The sequence below is a fragment of the Drosophila subobscura genome, chromosome O, assembly GCF_008121235.1.
Source record: "Drosophila subobscura isolate 14011-0131.10 chromosome O, UCBerk_Dsub_1.0, whole genome shotgun sequence".
Lineage (NCBI taxonomy): Eukaryota > Metazoa > Arthropoda > Insecta > Diptera > Drosophilidae > Drosophila > Drosophila subobscura.
In genome coordinates, this window is record NC_048533.1 from 10502749 (window position 1) to 10522087 (window position 19339).

The window sequence follows — 19339 nt, forward strand, 5'->3', positions numbered from 1 at the left end:
GTCACGCGTAGTTTTTAATTAAAAAACTTTAACGTGCAATTATTTTTGCCACCGCCCAGACTGCCACGCCCACACGCACACTCTCGTTCGCGCATAAATATATTTTTCATTGAATTGCACCTCTGCAGATTATTTTCTCCATTCGTTTCGTTTTTTGCGCGAATAATTCACAATATTGCGTATACGCTACGCTGGCCGTGGCCGCCTGGAATGTCAACACAATGTCAACCTGCTAAAATTGGTTGTAAGTGTAATGCACAAACAACTTTCACTAAACAGCATAACACTCGAAAGAAGAAAAAAGGGTTCTTCAGTCTCCTTCTTTTTGCTTTGTTTTTGTTTGCATGTTGAGTGATGGTGGCGCAGGACCATCGACTGAATCATCTGATTCATTGATTAAACACAGCATCGCTTCTTGTTTTCCTCTGTTTTTTTTTCCCCTTAACCCCTTGATGTTGCCACTGCTGGCTGCAGCATCGACAAGCTGTTGAAGCATGAAATTTCCAAAGTGTAATGAAGCGTAAAGGTTTATCGCTTGAAGAAAACGCAGGCCACGCTGCCTGCCTTCCTCCCGTTTCTTTGTTGTTGCGAGTACGCTTTCTTTTTGTTTTTTTTTTTTGAAGCATGCCACACATTTCCAAAGACGTTTGTCATCAGCTGTAAAAGGGCAGGAACTTTAAGGTATTTTTTTTTAATTTGTAAGATAAGTTTTAATGACTTTGAATGCAGAAACCAATAAGAATTTGAAGATTCCATCGGTGACTGCTGCAATGAAAACTGTATCCTGCTTGTCCTATTTTTTTTCTACATTACATGGCAATTATTTTTAAGGGTATTCTAGGATTTGTGGAACATACATTCGTGCGACAGTTTTTCTGGTCTACCCGCGTGCTTATTGGCCCTTCATCAATAGCCTTTCTCCGGCCTTGGAGTCCCCGTTCGATTTTATTATTATTGTTTTGCTCTACGTGTTATTTAGCTTTTGCCTTTGCTTTCGCTTTTGCCAATCGCATTTCCCATCCGCCCCCATCCATTTCGCCGTTGTGTCATATTTCATTTGGCCTACACTTGTGTCGTGTGTGTACAATTTTCTATATATGTTTGGTCACGGTAACAAGGTTTATTATTATTTGTTTTCCCAACCTCCTGCCTCCTGCTGCTGCTTTTCTGCTCCTATTTTCGTTTATTTTTTCTGGTTGTTGCTAATTTTAAACATCATTGATTTTGCTGATTTATTGCAATGTTCCGACGATAAGTTATGGGTGGAGGCCTTGTATTTAAATTGAAACATACAAATTTATAGATTTGATTACTATAAATCAGCCAACAGCGCAGCAAAAAGTGTACGGATGACTTACGTATACATAAATTTTGACATCTGTATGTTCGTACATCAGAATTTACATAATTCTAGGTTATATTGTACGCTCGGCTTACGTCCATTAATTAGAATTAAATGTATGCCAATGTAAGACTAATAACAATTTAATTATGAAGCTACATAAAACAAAGGCAGATAATTTTAACAAGTTTTTCTTTTATTTTGGGCCTGTTTACACGGTGTCACGTTGCTGTCTCTTAATGCAGTTTATTCCCAAACAATGTTCGGCCATTTAACACTTTTTGTGCATTAATTAAATTTAATTAAATTATGTGTGTTTTCCTGAATTTATTCAAAGCAATATTCGGGCTATCGTTGTGGCGAAAAACTGCATTAAAAATGATGAATATTTATTGCTAGTTTGTGCAGAAAAATGTTACCTAAATTATATCTATAGAAAATCTTAGCTTGGCAGTTTCTCCAAAAGTTGTATTCCAAGCAATGCTTCAACTCTCTTTTACCTCAAATATTTTATTTATTTCCTATTCCCCCTTGCACTCTGTCCAGTTGCCTAAGGCTGAGGCACTGCCCCCAAGCAACGGCATCAGTGGCATCCGGGGGCAATGCAACTAGCAAATCAAAATGTGAATATGAAAGTAATTTCCACACTTAATAGGATACGGATGCGGAAACTCACTCGGGCTATACGTTTTACGATATCCTACTCCTCCTCCTGCGCTCTCCATTTTTTATGCCATTGACTATCCCAACCATGCATACATTTGCATCGCTACGGAGATATAAGCGGGTAGGGGCAATAGAGCTTTTCGTCATTGAATACAGAGAAATGCTCGACTCGACCTCGTCACACGTGGAGTCGTTCGCTCTCTCTCAGGCTGCAGCCTCCACCTGCCAGCTGCCACCCACAGTTATGCTGAATGTTTCCGTTCGAGTTTCCGTTTGGCATACGTTACCATAGCATATAACAGTTACCGTTACCGGTGTGTGGGTGGGGAAGGGGCGTGACAGGTGGGCCAGCGGCTGACAGAAGGGAGGGACTGCGGACTGGGACTGGTACTGAGACTGGGAGTGACGGAGAAACAGGTTACCGAGGCTGGGACTGAAGGCGGGACTGGAACTGAAGACTGAAACCGGGAACTGGCACTGACTGGGAAAGAGAGAGAGAGAGAGAGGGAGAGAACGAGAGTTCTGTGAGCGGCCGAAAACGGCAACTCATATGTCTGCTGTCAAATTTGGAAATTATTCTACTTACTCGGCTTACAAGTAGAGCATGAAATAAACGAAAACGAGCAACGAGCAGTTCTGCACGCTGTCAGCTGAGAGCGAGAGACTCCAGGTGGGACTCCAAATGCAAGTGGAGAGTGACAAACAGAGGAAGAGAGACCGCTAGAGCTGAAGTTACAGATGCATCCTGCAGCTGCCTGCCAGCACTATATCGTTACAGTTACAGATGGCGCTTCCATAAGCTTGTGCCCCGCAAATGCTGACAAAAAAAGAAACTCAACTGAAGCAAAACCAAATGCGGCAGCTGCTTCATTTCATTCCCATTGGCACAGCAACTGCCAGGGAGGGAGACGCATCATTGATTTGCCACATCCTCCTCCTTAATATCCGGCTCCTCCTGCGCTCTGCCGCGATCGATGGATGCTGGCAATTTCGCTTGGGGCTTGGCGCAATTCCACTTGCCATTGTCATGGCTATAAAAAAAAAGAAAAAACCTCCACTAGGAAGCTGCTTTGAGCTGCGCTGATTGACCATTGAAATTGCACGTCAGCTTGTTTGAAAGGGTGTGGGGGGTGGTGCCCATGAATGCCAACAGAGTGTTGCTCGGATCGGCACACGTGGCGCATGAGTAATACGCGAGACATGACAGGATAAACACGACCCGCAAAATAAATGGATTGCCCCACACTTCACTTTATCAGCACAAATTTAAAGGATTTTTTTTAACCATTTTTCTCGACATTTATAGAGTATTTGAATGTTCCAAAACAAAACAAGCTTAGCATTAGATATCTGTAAAATATCTGTACCAACACTTGGATAAACTGTACAAACAAATGAACAAATTTTATTTGGAACACTTTCAGCAACTGCTAAAGCTACAGCCAAAATTTGAAAACGAAACTAAAAATACATTGAAAAGTAGATGATGGAAGATCAGAATAATGCTGGTGATCAGGGAAATCATGAGGAACCCAAGAAAGAAGAATATCGATCGCCGCCACAAAGAAATAAACTACACTATCAAGAGCTTAGCAAGGCAAAGGAAGTCCAACGGCAACAAGCGGTTCCAAGCACATGTCTGGTCAACGACCAGAACCTGAACAGAATATTTCCCATAACCGGTAAACGGAACGTATTTATACGCATAACGAGAGACCCCAGTGAACCAAAAGATGATCTCTAGCAGCAAAAACTTAATTTTAAGCAACACAAGGACAATAAAAGCAACGGAACACAGGAAACTAGAAGCAAAACGGAAAATAGAGGCTATCACTGAGTTCATGGCAAAGTAAATAAGAATCCTGCAGTTCCATCAGTCTAGTGAAAAGTGTCGTTTTGATTTGTATTGAATAGTATTGATTGGAGACCAGAAAATGATACGATAAAGGAGTTTTTATATCTATCTGAGCTTGGTATTTGGTTTAGCTTAGAACGCAGATAAATCAATGCTTTTAACTCTATTTTTGCGTCATCAATGTGCAGTATTATCATGCCATAAATGCTAAAAATTATTGAAGTTTCCCTGTAAACAGATTTCAGCTAAAATTCTAGAAACCATCACCCTACACCCTAGAGACTGTTTCTCGTTAACCAAACTTTTTGCCACACTTCGTCAATTGCTGATGCTAATCTGGCGTCGGTTTGACGCCCGAATAAGTCAAAATGTGTGCACACAGCAGACCCAACAAACAGAAACACCAGCAACAAGATCAAAATCAAATTGATAGCAGAGCAGAGCACTACAAAACACATGCAAGGAGGAAGAGAGAGATAGAGAGAGAAAGAGAGAGAGCGATGGGGCTAGAGGAAGAGCTGTGTTGCATGAAAAATTAAGCTTGCTTTAAGCGTGCCCCAGAGACAAGTTTACCCCACATCTGAGATGTGAATATATCTTCTTGGTTGCTGCTGCGATTTCGCAGCAGACAATAGTGCGGAGATTTACATACCCCCGGCAAACCCCAATACAGAACGTGCACGTGTGCTTTTGCTGGTAATAAGCAGGAGACTTGGGGAGTTGTTCCGTGCAGCTAGCAGGAGCAACAACAGCGACTCCAAGTGGCAAACAAACAATAAAGACGGGCGCTGAAAAGTATGCTATGCCAAATCAGACCCCAGAGTGCAGCGCGCGCAAGCAAATTAGATTTGCAACGAACGCGAGTTTGCTAGCAAGGAAAGACGTCCCTCACTCGCACATACTGCTCTGAAATATGACACAAGCTGTGACGCATCTAATGGCACAAAAGGCTGGCAGGCAACTGCAACTTTGCTGCAGGGCAAGGGAACGCAGCAAATAAATATTTATACAAGGCAGAGGGAGAGACATCTAGGCAGAGAGACAGTCAGGCAGACAGACAGACAAAAGCCAACGCAGTTAAACAGCTCAAGTTACGTGTAAGGACACTTACCTGTGCCGTATATTCCATGCCGAGCCAAGTTAATGAGGCTGCGTTGAACATGGTGAAATGGGAAAGCCACAGAGAAAGATTATTAGTTGGGAGTTTAGCTGGAAGGTGCATTGCAGTGCATGACAAATGCCATCCAGCTTTGTGTCTAACTAGGCGTATTCGTAATTTTTGCTCTCAAATTTTCAAATGTTTAACCAAGTGTTTTGTTAATTTAATCTCTATCTCGCTCTTCCCCAGCTGCCTCGATTCATCGAAGCGTGCTTCTTAGCTTTAGCCGAGCGTGCGATAAGAATTGCCAAAATATTCACATTGCGTATCCGCCAGGTTGCTTGTGGGTGTTTGTGTGTGCATCAAATGCTGGTGTCTGCTGCTGCTTCTTCTGCTGCCTTAAACGCATGTGCAGCCAGCAGCCAGCAATTAAATACACTTGGCATAATCATAGAGAAGTTTGTCCTTTAATCCCACAAAAACATTTGGCAAAAACAGATAGATAATTGTATGTGCAAAACACTGCCCTGCTCGACTCTATGCTTCAGGTAAATTGTGTATCTGTCTCTCTCTCTCTCTCTCACTCTCTCGCTGCTTCTTTGTGAAATTTAATCACCTATTTGTTTTCGATTCATTTCCTGTTGCCTGCCACCTGCTTTTCCGATTTTAATTAGTTTGATTTTGCCATATGCTCTGTGCACTCTCTCCCTCTGTCTGTCTCTGTGTTGTTTCTGTGCATCTTTTTCATCTCCTTTATCGCATTTGTCAGACTTATGCAAATTTAATTTCGCTCAAGCTAAAAATATCTCTTCCCTCTGCCACCCCGTACAGCGGATATTCAGGGGATATTAAGGGGAGAGCTGTCTGTCAAATGTAATTTTTCTTTCCATAAATAAACCACTGCAAAATCTTATAATAAATTTGGATTGGGTATTTGCGTCATGGTTCAGCAGTTGCTGCTGCTGTTGCTGTTCTGCGCGGAGTGCGCAGAAATTCAATTAGTTTTGGCTGCTTATTAATCGCTGGTATTGGAAGTGCTTGCAAGGTGATCGAAAATCGAGCAAAACCGACAATCAATGTCTGCTGCACAACACACCGGACAAGCAGCACTAATTTGGAACAACAAGAACAACAACAATTGGCAGTTGCTGGTGCCCAACTGTTTGATGCTCATTGGCTGCGAGTGCCACGGGAGTGGGGCACAAAGCATTTTACACGCCACATTGAGCGCACACACTAGGTAATGTTTGAGCGTGGAAAATTTCTTACAACGGCTACAGGGGAAGGTACAGGTCTTGGCCTCCATCTTGTTGCATACTCGCATGTTTCATGTGTAGATGTGTATGTTTGTGTGTGTGTAAATTCGCATCACGTTCAACAAAATGGCAAAACGTGTAGCCCTGGCAAAAGGAAATTGGAATTCGATGTCTTTAAAAACAGCTTTTTCCACACCCCATACCCAAGCCAGCCAGACGGGCAGGGAAGCAGACGGAGAGATTGCCCAAAAACGTAGCGAGAGAGAGAGAGAGAGCGAGAGTGAGAGAGAGAGAGAGAGAGCGAGTGCAATCTTGAGAGCTTGCCGTAGAAGTAGCTTAGGAGTAATGAATATTTAATACGGGCGGGCAGCAGCCAGCTAAAGCTTTTTCCCTTTCTGTCTTCCACTTTCCACTCATTTGCTCGGCGAACCACAAGGACTCTGCCACCTATTAGGGGTCTGCTGGATGCCGCTCCTTTTTTCTCTTTCACTTTTCACTCATTGTGGAAAATTGGTTTTAAATTGATTTACCATAAGCACCACAGAAACGAGGAGCACGCAGACAAAGCTGGAGGAGCAGTAGCAATCTCTCCGGCCATGCCCATTGTCTCTCAGACTCAGTCTCTCCACTCACTCTCCAGCCACTTCACCTCGTCTCTGACTCTATTGCACTCTGCTCTGCTTTGTATGCACATCCGAAAAATTAGAAGAAATCATTTTGGCTTTGCAGTTGATTTCATGTTCAAGTAGTTGCAGCCCCTGCTCTCCCGCCAGTTCAATTACGAGCGTGCCACACAATTTAAATGCAGAGCAGTGCATGTTTATTGCAACCAGCGTGAGGTTGCACAAACGTGTCGCTGCTTAATTGCATGCTGCAACGGGCAACGGGCAACGTGCAACGAGCGCTCTGCCCCGCGCGCCAGCAATTAGAAGTCGTTGGCCAAGACTGCAGCCAGAGGATACAGCAGCAGGAGAATGATGTCCGGTATGTCTATGCAAGAAAGGAACAGTTACGGAGGAGTAATATCACTCAAACCACACGACATTTTAGCATCTGACATACACCTCAACAGACTGGAGGCTGTCTGTCTGCCAGCGACGTGGCCTTCCATTTCGTTGCACAAAATTGTTTTTGCCGCATTTGCCAACTATTGTTAATGTCATTCTAACTGCTGACAGTCCACTGCTGACCCGGCCAAATGCCCAATGCCATTTCCACTTTAGGGACCATCGTCGTCATTAAAACTTTAACAGTTTAATGGTGGCACCAGGCGGCCCTGCCGACACTCTAGTTGCGCTTTGTTTGGCCCCACCCTAACACGGAGCCCCATAGCCTCTCCCCGTGTACCCCCCACAGAGCATATGTGAGAAAAGAACAACTCAAAATGAAATTTTTGCAGCGCTCTTGTCATCCGGCTTTCACTTTTATATTGGTGTTCCTGTGTCTGCCGCTGTCCTCTGTCGCTGTCGCTTTCCTCTGCTGACGTATGACAAAACTGTAACAAATTAAAATCCCAAAAAAAGCGAGAGCTGGAGAGTCCTTCCACTACGAGTATTTATATGAAATAAATGCCTGGAGAGCCTCGCACAAACGTGTCCTTTCATCAAAATATGCAGAACTACTTTTATGTCATAAAAAAAGGCACGAAACAATTTGTACTATTTTTTTTTAGCAATTAATTGTTTTTTCTAATGCAGCCAAAATATTAAATTAAAATGCAGGGCCTCGTTTTTTTTACGTATACTATTTTCAATGCTTTTGTTTAAATATTTTCAATCAATTGACAAACAACAAAGAAAGCTGAAAAAATTTTAATAATTTTCTACATGGAATACCTTTAAAATAATTAAAAGTAAAGCACACTTTTTTAGCGGTTTCCATGCCATTATTTGATATTTGATCCATATTTTTTATTCTTCACAAAAATGTTGCCCCATTCCTGCACTAATGGATTTTTAGACTCAAGTGCAAGTTCCTTTAGAGCTAAGCTAAAGCTTCTAAATGGCTAAAATGCAAATACCCATTTTGTTTAATTTTGATGCCCATTAAGGACAATTTTGACTAATTAATTATAAATGAACGCCATGCGTTTCCCTGTTTCCTTGTGGGTTTTTTTCTTCCTTGGTTTTTTTTTTGTTTTCGGTTAAATTTTCTTATAATCGAATTACTTATATAACCGCAGCAATGCCAGACGGTGCTGGGAACAGGAACTGAAACGGGGACTGGGAGCAGGGACTGAGCGCTGGCACTGGGACTTCGGCAGACTCTGAGGCGGACTCCCCTCCATCGACGACACCACTAAGCTGCTTACGGTTAACAGAAGGCTGGCGCTGGGGCCGGGGGCTGGGTGCCCTGCTTGGCTCAGTGTGTGTGTGACATTTGCCTTTGGTCGCTGGCGCGTATACGTAACATTTTGTGCCTTATTTTTTTTGTATACATATATGTATGAGGCAGAGGAGAGCGTCGCTTTGGGATACCCAGCAAAGTGAAGTGGCAGGGCTTTAGAGCAAAAGCCGCTTAATGCGCGCATAAAAAATGGCGACGAAAACGAGAGAGTGCGAGAGAGCCCGGGGAAGAGTCCTCGAAACTTGATAAAATGTAAAATTATCGCACATTCATTGTTATTGTTCTTCCACACACACACATTGTTGTGTCGCTCTCTCTCTCCCTTTTTGCTTTTTTCGTTGGCAGATTCTGGGTTAAGTAAGCCAACTCAAACACGCAGCTAAACACACGAAAATCAAACTTGAAGAATTACGTTGATTTGCCTTAAAGAACCCCAAGCCCTCTGCCTTGCTCCTCTCTCTCTCTCTCTCTCTCTCTGTCAGGAAGTGCGTCAACGCAAATTTTGCAGCACACGCAATGCAAGCAGTGTGGGGGGAGGTGCAAGGGGCATGGTAGTGCGGGGGTAGGAGCTCAGGGTATGCCCGTGCCGCGACTCTTAAATGGGAGCCAGTTAGATTTTACTTTACTTTATTTTATTTTATTTTCGTTTTATTTTTATACGCAGGGGGCAGGCAGCAGCTCTGGCATTTTCCATCTTCTTTTATTTTTTCTGGTCCTTGTATTGGCTACACTAAATCACTTTAAAAATTAGCATAATCCGGTGAGTAAATAAAAATAAGTGAACGTCTTTCTGGCGTGCCAAAATTTCAGTTCACTGAATGCGATTTTGGCGATTTCTTTTGCTCCTTTCTACTCCACGTCTCCGTCTCTGGGCAATCGGCATCGAAATCGCTGCCCGAAAAGAAACAAGAATGGTGGCAAAGAAGATGCTTCAAGTAGCTGGTAGCCAGGGATGGCAAAAGATAAAATATGGAAAGGGGAAGATTATGCTATCAATTGTAGCGAAATGACCTTACCAGAGGATTAAAGAACGGAAAATATTTTCTTAAAAATCAATAATTTGTCAAGGCATTTAAAGCTCTGATTTATGTTGAATTCCAAGCGCTAAGAATGAGTCTATAAAATAACTTGAATATTCTCGTTTAAAAAAATTTAAATAGCATTCAAAAATATAATGCAGACTATTCAATTATTTTTAAAATATTTTGTTCCCAGCTGGAAAATACTGTAAAATCTGTACAGAAAATTCCTCTTCACTGCTTCTTTTCTCAAGATTTTCTACTGCCGTTGCCCAGCCCTGATTGAATGTCGCTTTATGTTCCTTTTTTATGGCGCGGAAAACCCTTTGGCTCGAATTTGTTATTCAAATGGCAGGCACACGCGTAGCACACACACACAGACAGCCAGAAAGCGAACAAAAATCAAACACCGGAAGGAAGGAAGAGTAAAATGTATTGATCAATTAGGCAGAAATGTTGTAGGTTTTTGGAGGGAAAAGAAAGAAGTTGCTACAACGAATAATCTTTCAGCCTCATTGCTCATCGCTGTAAACTAATTTAAAACTGTTCTCATTAATTTTGTAATACCCAAAAACTGCCAAACATATGCTTTGTTTGTAATTATATTTTAATTTATTTTAAATTAACTATTAACTCATGGCGCCCATTAACAGGGGGGCAGGGCGGTTGGCAGGCATCAGACTGCATTCATGAATAATATTTTGCCAGGGAGATGTCGAAAATGTACACACATAAAGCTGCTTATCCCAGTTTTCCCCTGTTCCTTGTGTGAGAGTAGCTGCAGTGCTCCCCAAATTGTCAGACAAGGGGATGCATGCATTTTGTGGCCCGTTTGCTGATTGATGATATGCTGGCAGAAGTTGCCAGGCAAATAATGCAGCAGGGCAGGAAAGACACACAGAGAGAGCCTGGGCAAAATCCTTCGCTCGTGCATGGCAGCTTGCAGTTTATGAAAATGTTAAATAAAAGACAAACCGAGATGAAACCGAGGCACGCACACACGCACGACAGCTTTGCAATTTGCATTGCACAAGATTCCCATCCCTCTCCATCTCTCACTCTGTCTCTCTCTTTGCCTCTGTCTCTCTGTCTTTGGTTGGCCTTTCCTGGTTTGATCTGCTTTAGTCTGGTCTGCTCTGGTCTGCCTTTGCTTCATTCTGCCTTGGTGCTGCTTCTGCCTCTACTCCGCTCTGGTACGTGCTTAGTGGCAGCTCTAAAAAGCTTGTTCAAATGAAATGCACACACAAAACGACGACAACAACAGCAGCAACAATTGAAATCATTTAACATTTTCTTAAACCGACAATTCCTGCCAACAAGATTCTGCAGCTGCATCTGCATCGGCATCGGCATTTGCATCTCAATTCCAATACACTGCCAATGCCATTGGTCTCTGAGCCCGATTTATGCCGAAAGCTCGTGCCTTAAAAGTGTTTAACGGAATGTCTACAACTAAATTGAAAATTTATCCACAAACATGTCAACATTCAGTTGTTTCGAAAGGTATAACTAAAGTTCTGCTGCAGTTACCAACATTTTTCAGACACGTTTCGCAAATGGAGGTAAATGTAACATAGAGACATGGAGCGGCTTGCATTGATATTTAATAGTTATAAACTCAAGCATCAATTAAGAATGGAGCTGTATGATGTTATGCGTTATTTCAACAATTAATAAAATACTCTGCCAAAATGAATTCCAAGTATAGTCAAGCCCAAAGTAACAATTAAAAGAGATTCAAAAGATTTACCCAGCTAGTCGTGCCCTCCTTTGGCGCCTCTTGCTTCGTTCAATCTTTATTTCATAATAATGCAGATTCCATTTCATTTTATATTCCAGTTGCGCCCGCCCTGAGGTTTTTCTCACTTTTACAACGAACCCAAAAATGTGTACACGCACACACACTCGAACACACTCAGCCACACACACACACACACACAGAAAAAGAAAACTCAATTAAAACAGAATAAATTTCCATGCTGTTGGGAATAATTACGAATTTCAATTTATTTGCCGCAGGTTGCAAAAGACGAAGAAGACGAAGGTTGGAGGCAGAGGCAGAGCTATGAGGCTGGGCTGTGAGGCTGCTCTGTAAGGCCCACTAGCAGTTATGGCAACAAAAGCAACGACACTGAGGAGGAAGCCACGGCAATCGCAGTTAGCCTTATGGCTAAGAAAAGTTTTTACTGAGGAGTGGGAGAATGGCCAACTACAAACGGAGTAACTTACTTACTGACTGAATGACTGAAAGACTGAGGCCTGGGGTCTGTTAAGAAGGTATAAGAGAAATATACCAACTATCTGTGGAATTTATTGATCATTTTGCTTGCAATTTATGCGCACTGGCACAATAACCATATTATAGCCTGCCTCCCTCCGTTCTGGGTGTCCCTCTATTGACATTCATCAGACCGGAACCCATACAGCCAAATGGCCACAGGAAAATCAATCACAAAATTTTATTCTCTGCCCCGTTTTGCATAATTAAAATAATGATTTCCCTTCAGTGGCGCTGTGCTGTGCTGCGGTTTGCCCCAAACAAAATGCAACCAAACGCAATTCAGCGGAGTGGAGCGGCTGGTTATGAAAAACTTCAATTGCGAGCATCAAACTGTCACAAAGCAGCAAACAGAAATACACAACAAAAGGACAACGGCGCGGCCCAGGCCAAAAGTGACAAATTGGTAAGAGCACGAAACAAAAAAATTGGAGGCGAAACTACAGACAAAAGTCAGAAAACTGCCACAGAGCATACTTTGAGGGAAATCGAGCAGGGAGCACGGGGAAAGCTATGAACAGGGAGCAGAGTGACATGGGAGCTTGGGACATGGGCTCAGCAGCAGAGCCAGCGCCAGAACCTGAGACCAGTAACAGCAACAGAAATATCAGGAAAGCAGACCCCGGAACCAGGCAAAACGGACCGACCGAGGGCGCACACATAAAAGTTTATCAACTAAGTAAAATAATGCAGGGCGTAAAGTTTACAAACCGCAGTGGCCGCAGTTGGGGATACGCTGCATACAGCGAGGGGTGGTTTGGGGATCGTCACAGCCACGGTTGCGCCACAACACAATAAAAACCAAATGTTGCTACAATTTCTGGTTTACAGGAAAAACGGCGAACCAGGGGGCTAAAAGCATGCCAGCCCCGGGACCAGGGAGCACGTTTTGCATAATGATGAATGACGAAGACGATGACGGCCACGGCGAATAGTGGATGGGAATGGCGATGGCGACGGCGACGGTGTCTATGATGTGTGCTTGTTGCAGCTACAGTCCCTGACAGTCGCTGGTGCAGCTACGCTCCTTATGACAGTCACTGGTAAAGCTACGCTCCCCGTTGATTTGTTTATGGAGTGCCACCAGAGCAGTGGAGGAGGCAGCACCACGAAAAGGAAGGGGCAGCATCACTAAAAAGGGGGAGGCTGCAGCGCGAAAAGGGGAGGGCAGGCTGCATCACGAAAGGGGCAGTGAGGCTGCAGAAAATGATAGCACACTTTTGAGCTCTGCGGTGTGTCAAGCGAAATGTCGAGACGAGTCGCAATTGGAAACAAATTATGCTCTAAGCGCATTGCAGTGCACAGTCCGCAGAGCAGGGAATGGGGATCCCGTCGCTCTGGAGTGTTCTTTGGCTCTTTGGGTGTGGTCTCTGGATTGCTGTCTGATTATGTCTTCACCGAAGCTACGTATGCGCTGTGTGGTTGGAGCTAGAGAGCGTCATTTCGCAGCATGCTTAGCATTTTTATTGTGTGCCCCACAGGGCCAGTGTGCCCCAAAAACGGAATTTTTAAACTCTTTCTGTGGATAGGAATTTACTAGTGTTTCCAGGTTGCTGTCAGCATTAATTTCTTCGCATGTCCCACTCGAAACTAGGCTCTCCAATGTGCATGTATTGGAAATATTTGCACTCATTCCATCTCTTAGTTTAAGACTCGTCTTTTGCCGGTTCTGAGTGCAACGAAATAGGGAATTGGCCCATATATTTGCATCTAATTGGAAGGCAGCTAACGGGCAAAACTTCGCTTGCTCCTTTGCCTTGGAAACTGGCAGACCGGCTGACCGAGGTGCACCCACTCCAGCCATCAATCGGGGCGCTGTCGTGTCCTTTACAGAGCTTTAACGACAGGCGGACCGTCGCTCGACAGCTTCGTGCAGCTAATATGCAAATTCCCTGCAGCTTTTACTTTAGCTGAGTTTTTCTTTCGCTCAGCACTTGCGTTTAACCCCCTCTGCACCACCCCGAATCTCCATTACTCCCTTTTGGTTCGGCTACATTCTGCTGTTGCCATTGGCGGCGCATCTTTTTGCCTTTGTTTTGTTTCCGCTGCTGCCATGTTTCCCCCACCCATGTTGCAACATTCTCCATTATTTGCCCACTCCGCATTCTTCTTTACTGCCCGTTTTGGGGCTTATTATGCATTGCACATTTTTACATTTTTACTTAAAAGGCGGAGCGCGACACGGAGAAAAGGACGAACGGACGGGCAGAAAAAGTCCGCACACCGCAAAAATCGTAATGAAATTTTTATTATACGACAAAGTAAAATATTTTATCAGCATTTCTCGCTTGTTGCTTTTGGGGCAGCAGCGCAGGAAATTCCAACGCGCTTGCCAGCGGCGTTTGCCACGGAAAGAAGTCCATCGTAAAGGAGGGAAAACTGGGCCACCCGACTGTCAAGTCAATCAAAATATTCCAAAAAGTTTTCCGCTCACGAATTCTGCTTAAGAAGTGCGGCCCAGGCCAGGCCATATGGCCGGCATACATCCTGTCCAGGCTATCCACTGGGTATCCCTTGTCCTTATCTATGGCTCTATTTGTTTAAGCAAATTCCTGGCTAAACACTGCACTTCAGAACAGAGACAGAGATTCGCACCCAGAGCCTGAAGTGCGCCTTTGCCCCTGTGCCACAAATTGCAGCGCAAAGTTTTTTGGCCTGCACTTTGGCTTTTTGGCCGGGTGTCAATTTGCTTGGGCCGTGGCCAGCAAAACTTTTCATCTGTTTAAAGCAAATATTTGGGCTGCGTAATTTTCGGAAAATGTCTGGGCTGGTCTTTCCCTACCCCTACGCTACCCTCTCCTGCTTTTTAAAGTTCCTTTGTGGCCATATGCAGCCAGAAGGACTTTACAGATTAAAGGGGTGCGTGATTCGTGTAGGAAAAACTTTAAAAATAAATGTTGTCCATATTTACACTGAAGCAACAATTTCGAAATCTGTTGATTAAATGTAGAAACCAATTTTCAAGCAGCAGCTAGCAATAAAAACGCACTAAAGGCGTGCCGAAATCAACCAGGCACAAATTGACAAATTTAAAAGGCAATTCAAATCGAACCCGTCTCCAGTCCCCAGCGACCGTAGCCTGGAAAACTGTTGACTCTTCCGAGCGTTGTAAATGCACAGCGGGTGGAAGTGGGAGCGGATGGCAGCAACAAATGGGAAAACAACAACAATTGCGTTCCACCAGAACATGCCGTTGCAACAGCGGCAATAACAAAAAAAAGCCATCAAGTTGAGTCACGATTTTAGTGAAACAAAATTTAAAAAAATATATAAAACAAAAATATTGCATTCGATTTATTTGTTTCCCTCTCTGTGTGTGTGTGTTTGTATTGGCCAAGCTACGCGGAAGCTCAAAATCTGTGGCAGGCAAGACCGAAGCCAAATGTTGCCCCAATGGGAATTTTCACTGCACCTCCCCTCCCATTTCGATGTATCCGCCAGCCGAAAAAGTATTTCCAGCTCGATTTTTATTCTCCCTTTGCGTCTTTGATTTTTGTTTTGTTTTTTATGTGTTTTGCGCTTTTGTTTATTTTTTTTGCAAAGCTCCAGAAATTTCATTAAATTGCATTTTACTGAAATTAAAATGGAATTTTCCTTCCGGCAAAAACAAACAAAACTCCAAATGCACTTAATAAAGTATTTTTGGGTGATGAAAAAAAAAGCAATGGCTGAGGCTATTGGCAGCCTAGAAAATGGTTTCCAATGTAACACTTGGATTCAGATTTAAAATAAATTTGAGACGCTTTTGAGGCACTTATTTGGTCGAATTGGAAAATTAGAAGTGCACACAAAATGCTAAAAAAAATAGTTTGCCGATGGTGCCGATAGTGATAAACAGCCAACACTTCGATATATGAATCGACTAAGCCCGGGGGAAATGCTGCACTACGTTTGCAATTATAATAATTGTCAAAAAGTGACTTAAAGTCAGTGAAATTAATGATAAATTCAAATTTAAATCTTCATTTATTTGTTATTTATTATCTACTTTATCGAAAAATATAGCGTGCCCTGTATGGTAGTCTTTACGGGATTGATTTTCTTCAATATTTTGGTCATGGTCTCAACCAGTCGCATCTTCGAGTCGCTGGTGTTCGCTTTGGTGCGGAAACGGGAGAGCAGCTCGGTGGCCGCCATGGGCTTGCGTTTTAGATAGCGGATCACAGCCTCCTCACTGACGCCATATTGGCTGCAAAAATAAACCTTAAATAAATGTTTCAAATTCAATGTCGAAACTTACTCAATTTTACACAAAACGATGGCTGACTGTTCCACCTGTGCGCTGTCTTCCTTGCGCTTGGGGGGAGTAGTGGCAGGCTTTGCTAGATCAAGACTATTCATCACAGCCACATTCCGCTTTTTGGCATCTTTCGTCGTTCCTGCCACACTGCTGGGAGACTTGTTGGCCGCGTTGAGCAGGCGTTTCTCCTTCTCATTAAATGTTACCCTCTTGCGTGGTGGACCATTGCTGAGATCCGTTTCGGAGTCCGTGCTGTCGGTTGGTTCTATATCTGATCCGCTGCTGCTTTCATCTTCCACCACATCAGGATTTTTGCATGCCTCATCTTCAGAGCTTTCCTGTCTCTCGTATATCTGAGTCTGCGACTCTTCATCATCTTCCTCGTCGTCCGAGTTGAGCAGCTTCAGTAGTGCTTCCTCTTCAGCAACGCTCTTCAGGTCCTTGCTCACCTTTTCCTCGGGATCAGGTTCGCTGTTGAACATACAAAACAATGAATTTATATGCCTTTAAAATAAATTTAGTCATTGGTTAGTTTACTCTTCACTGGAACTAGAAATGTATTCCCGTTCACGACCCTCTTCGTCACCATCGTCTGACTCCTCAAAGGCCTCGAAAAATGTTTTCATGTCAACTGCCTTTTTGGCCTTAGCCTTGGCCTTAGCTTTGGCCTTAGTTTTGGCTTCCTTGCCTTCATTTTCATCCCCTTCGAGTCCGTCTTTTTGTTCCATTTTCTTCTCGTGCTCTTCATCATCCGTATCCGACTCATCCGCGGAGTCCATCCACTCAACCTCATCTGTGATCTTCAGCTTGAGGTCGTCCTTGTCTGAGGCGAACTGACTAAGCTTAGCCGCATCGGCATCCCCCTCCTCCTGCTCGCCGCGGCAGCGACGTCGCAGCATCAAATTGAAGAAATTAATCGTCTTTTCGCGACGACTAAACTCCTGTTCCACCTCCTCCGTGGTGAGGGGCGTGAAGCGTTCGATGGGCATGAATGTGTACCACTCATTAATGGGATACGCATTGAATCTGCCATCTGGGGCTTGAGTAAACACATAGTATGCCGAATTCGCACCCACTTCTCCCGAACGAAAGCCTTTAAATTTTTTGCCCATTTTCCCATCGACTTGCAGCAGCCAGGGCTGTGCCTCTGGCCGGTACTTATCGGGCACCGTCTTTTTGGAATTGAATGATGTGCCGGCGCCAAATGTTGGCTTTTGCTCCTCGATCATGTCCTCTGACTTGTTATTCTCCCGGGACATTTTTACATTGCGCCATTTGTTGAAATCCACGTTTAAATTGTTATTGAAGCGCATTAAACAGCGCTGGTTACGCACTTTTGGTACACGAATTACAAACTCATTTGCGGAGTCCTTGTGAGTCTTTTCTGCATCTTTAGGAGCCTTTACTGCATTCTTGGAAGCCTTTTTTGCATCCTTGTTAGACTTTGCTGAGTTCTTGTGAGCCTTTGCTGAATACTTAGAAGCTTTTGCATCTGATGCAGCAGTTGAAACTTTCGACTTTTGGCTTCTTTTGGCACCGCTTGAGCGCTAAGAAATTACTAATTTTGATCCAAAGTATCGCAGGGAAAAAACCAAACACTAACCTTTTTAAGTTTACGATGTTTACCCGGCATATTCACTGAACACTTTAATATATTTGCACAAACGCAGCTCAGGCTTCTTTTTCAGCTTCCGAAGATAATTTTATCGCACACCAAAAACGTAAAATATATAATGGAAAAGGCAAATTTAATTTTTTGCTTCTACGAAGTGACAACTTCAAATTACTTGCAACAAATGATAGCAATACTATTCGATTTAGTATTTATCGACTACAACAATCGTAGCCTACTTGAGGGTTTCAGGGATAAATTATATTATTTTAATCATCGCATTCTTTGAGCCGCTTAGGAATACTCTTGGGCTGGTTAATGACTAGATGCATTGCCAAATATTCGGGGAAGCACCGGAGGAGGTGGGAAACGAAAAGCTTCAGCGCACATGATGCCGCACGGCATTACAGAAAGCCGTCTGAGGGCATGGCCGAGGCCGGGCCACAGCTGTCAATTGTGAAGGACAATAACAAAGTGGAGGAGGTGCAACATCAGCAGTAGCAGCAGCAGCAGCAGCAACAGCAACAAAAACTGTGGCAGCAGCTACAACAACAACTGTGGCTGGGGCTGCAGCAGCAGAAATTTGTGTGGCGAGTGGCACACGGCGAGGCATGTGAAATGAATGCAATGCTCCAGCTACGTGATGATAATCGCACATGGGTCACACACACAAGCTCAACAAGAGAAAGAGAGACAGAGCGAGAGCGAGACAGACTGAGAGAGAGAGAACCGAGCACTTGGCCCTGGTTACAAGTTTCTGAGAGGAGCTTAACCCATGGCTCTCACTGGGGGTGTCATAACGGATATTGATGTTTGATGTTTATGATTTTTGATGTTTGCTGTTCAATGTTTATGATGTCACCAACAAATTGAATTTAAGTGAAACGCGATTAATATTAAAAATGCAATGCCAATTGTTAGATTTATTTAGACAGTGAAGATATGGATTTAAGTGGGAAATGAATAGAGAGATGACTGAAAACCTATCTTTTTAGGTAATATTAAATGTGTGGCAGTCTCGTCAGAACAACCTCCTGTCAGCCAATGTGGCAGCCCTGCCATATAAGTATAATCCCTAAATGAATGGCCACACTGGTGCAACTTAGAAATTACAATCGAAATACAGTCGACGCTCCATAAAAGGCAATTAATGCCCTTGAGTCACCTGAATTTGTGACTGTGCCAACTTACACGCCCTTGATCCAACAACGGGTTAAGCTATTGGACACAAATTGACAAAATTTCGCAAATGTTTGCTGGGCTGGGTGCAGGTTACGAGCGTGGGGCAGGTCTGCAGGATGGATGGATGGTCCCCGTCCATTGTGCGGCACAATTTGATGGAGTGCAGGCGTGTGGGTGTGGGTGGCCCTCGTATCTCACTGCAGTTTGTTGTTGCTGCGTCACAACAAATCAGTTTTACATTTGCATGCATTGCATTTTGGCCACCCATCGCAGGACGGCCTCTGCTGAAGGATCTTCCCGTGCAGTTGCATTGTAAGAGTTGTCTAAGCTTTGCAGTCGGGCGGCATGTTAACCAACTTGCCACAGCGCGCAGCCAGCGTGAAGGAGAGAGAGAGAGAGAGAGAGCGAGCGACGACAGATGATTTATGGGCCCAGCGAAAGCTG

At 43.7% G+C, this 19339-nt stretch overlaps 1 protein-coding gene across 1 annotated transcript; it reads right to left on the reverse strand.

Annotated features, from left to right (window-relative positions):
- Nucleotides 1-15845: 15845 nt before the first annotated feature.
- Nucleotides 15846-17850, reverse strand: LOC117896766 (general transcription factor IIF subunit 1-like). Its single transcript, XM_034805241.1, has 4 exons — nucleotides 17705-17850; nucleotides 16639-17648; nucleotides 16102-16572; nucleotides 15846-16050 (listed from the first exon to the last, which is right to left on the reverse strand). The coding sequence occupies exons 1-4, from the start codon at nucleotides 17732-17734 to the stop codon at nucleotides 15846-15848; spliced, it is 1716 nt and encodes a 571-aa protein (XP_034661132.1). The 5' UTR covers nucleotides 17735-17850.
- Nucleotides 17851-19339: the final 1489 nt, after the last annotated feature.

Excerpts from the sequence above, each read along its gene's own strand:
- LOC117896766 (XM_034805241.1), bottom strand. The coding sequence starts at position 17,734 with ATGCCGGGTAAACATCGTAAACTTAAAAAG. Across the intron at positions 16,573-16,638 it reads ATTTCTAGTTCCAGTGAAGA|CGAACCTGATCCCGAGGAAA; the intron begins GTAAACTAACCA and ends TATGTTCAACAG. Across the intron at positions 16,051-16,101 it reads ATCGTTTTGTGTAAAATTGA|CCAATATGGCGTCAGTGAGG; the intron begins GTAAGTTTCGAC and ends TTATTTTTGCAG.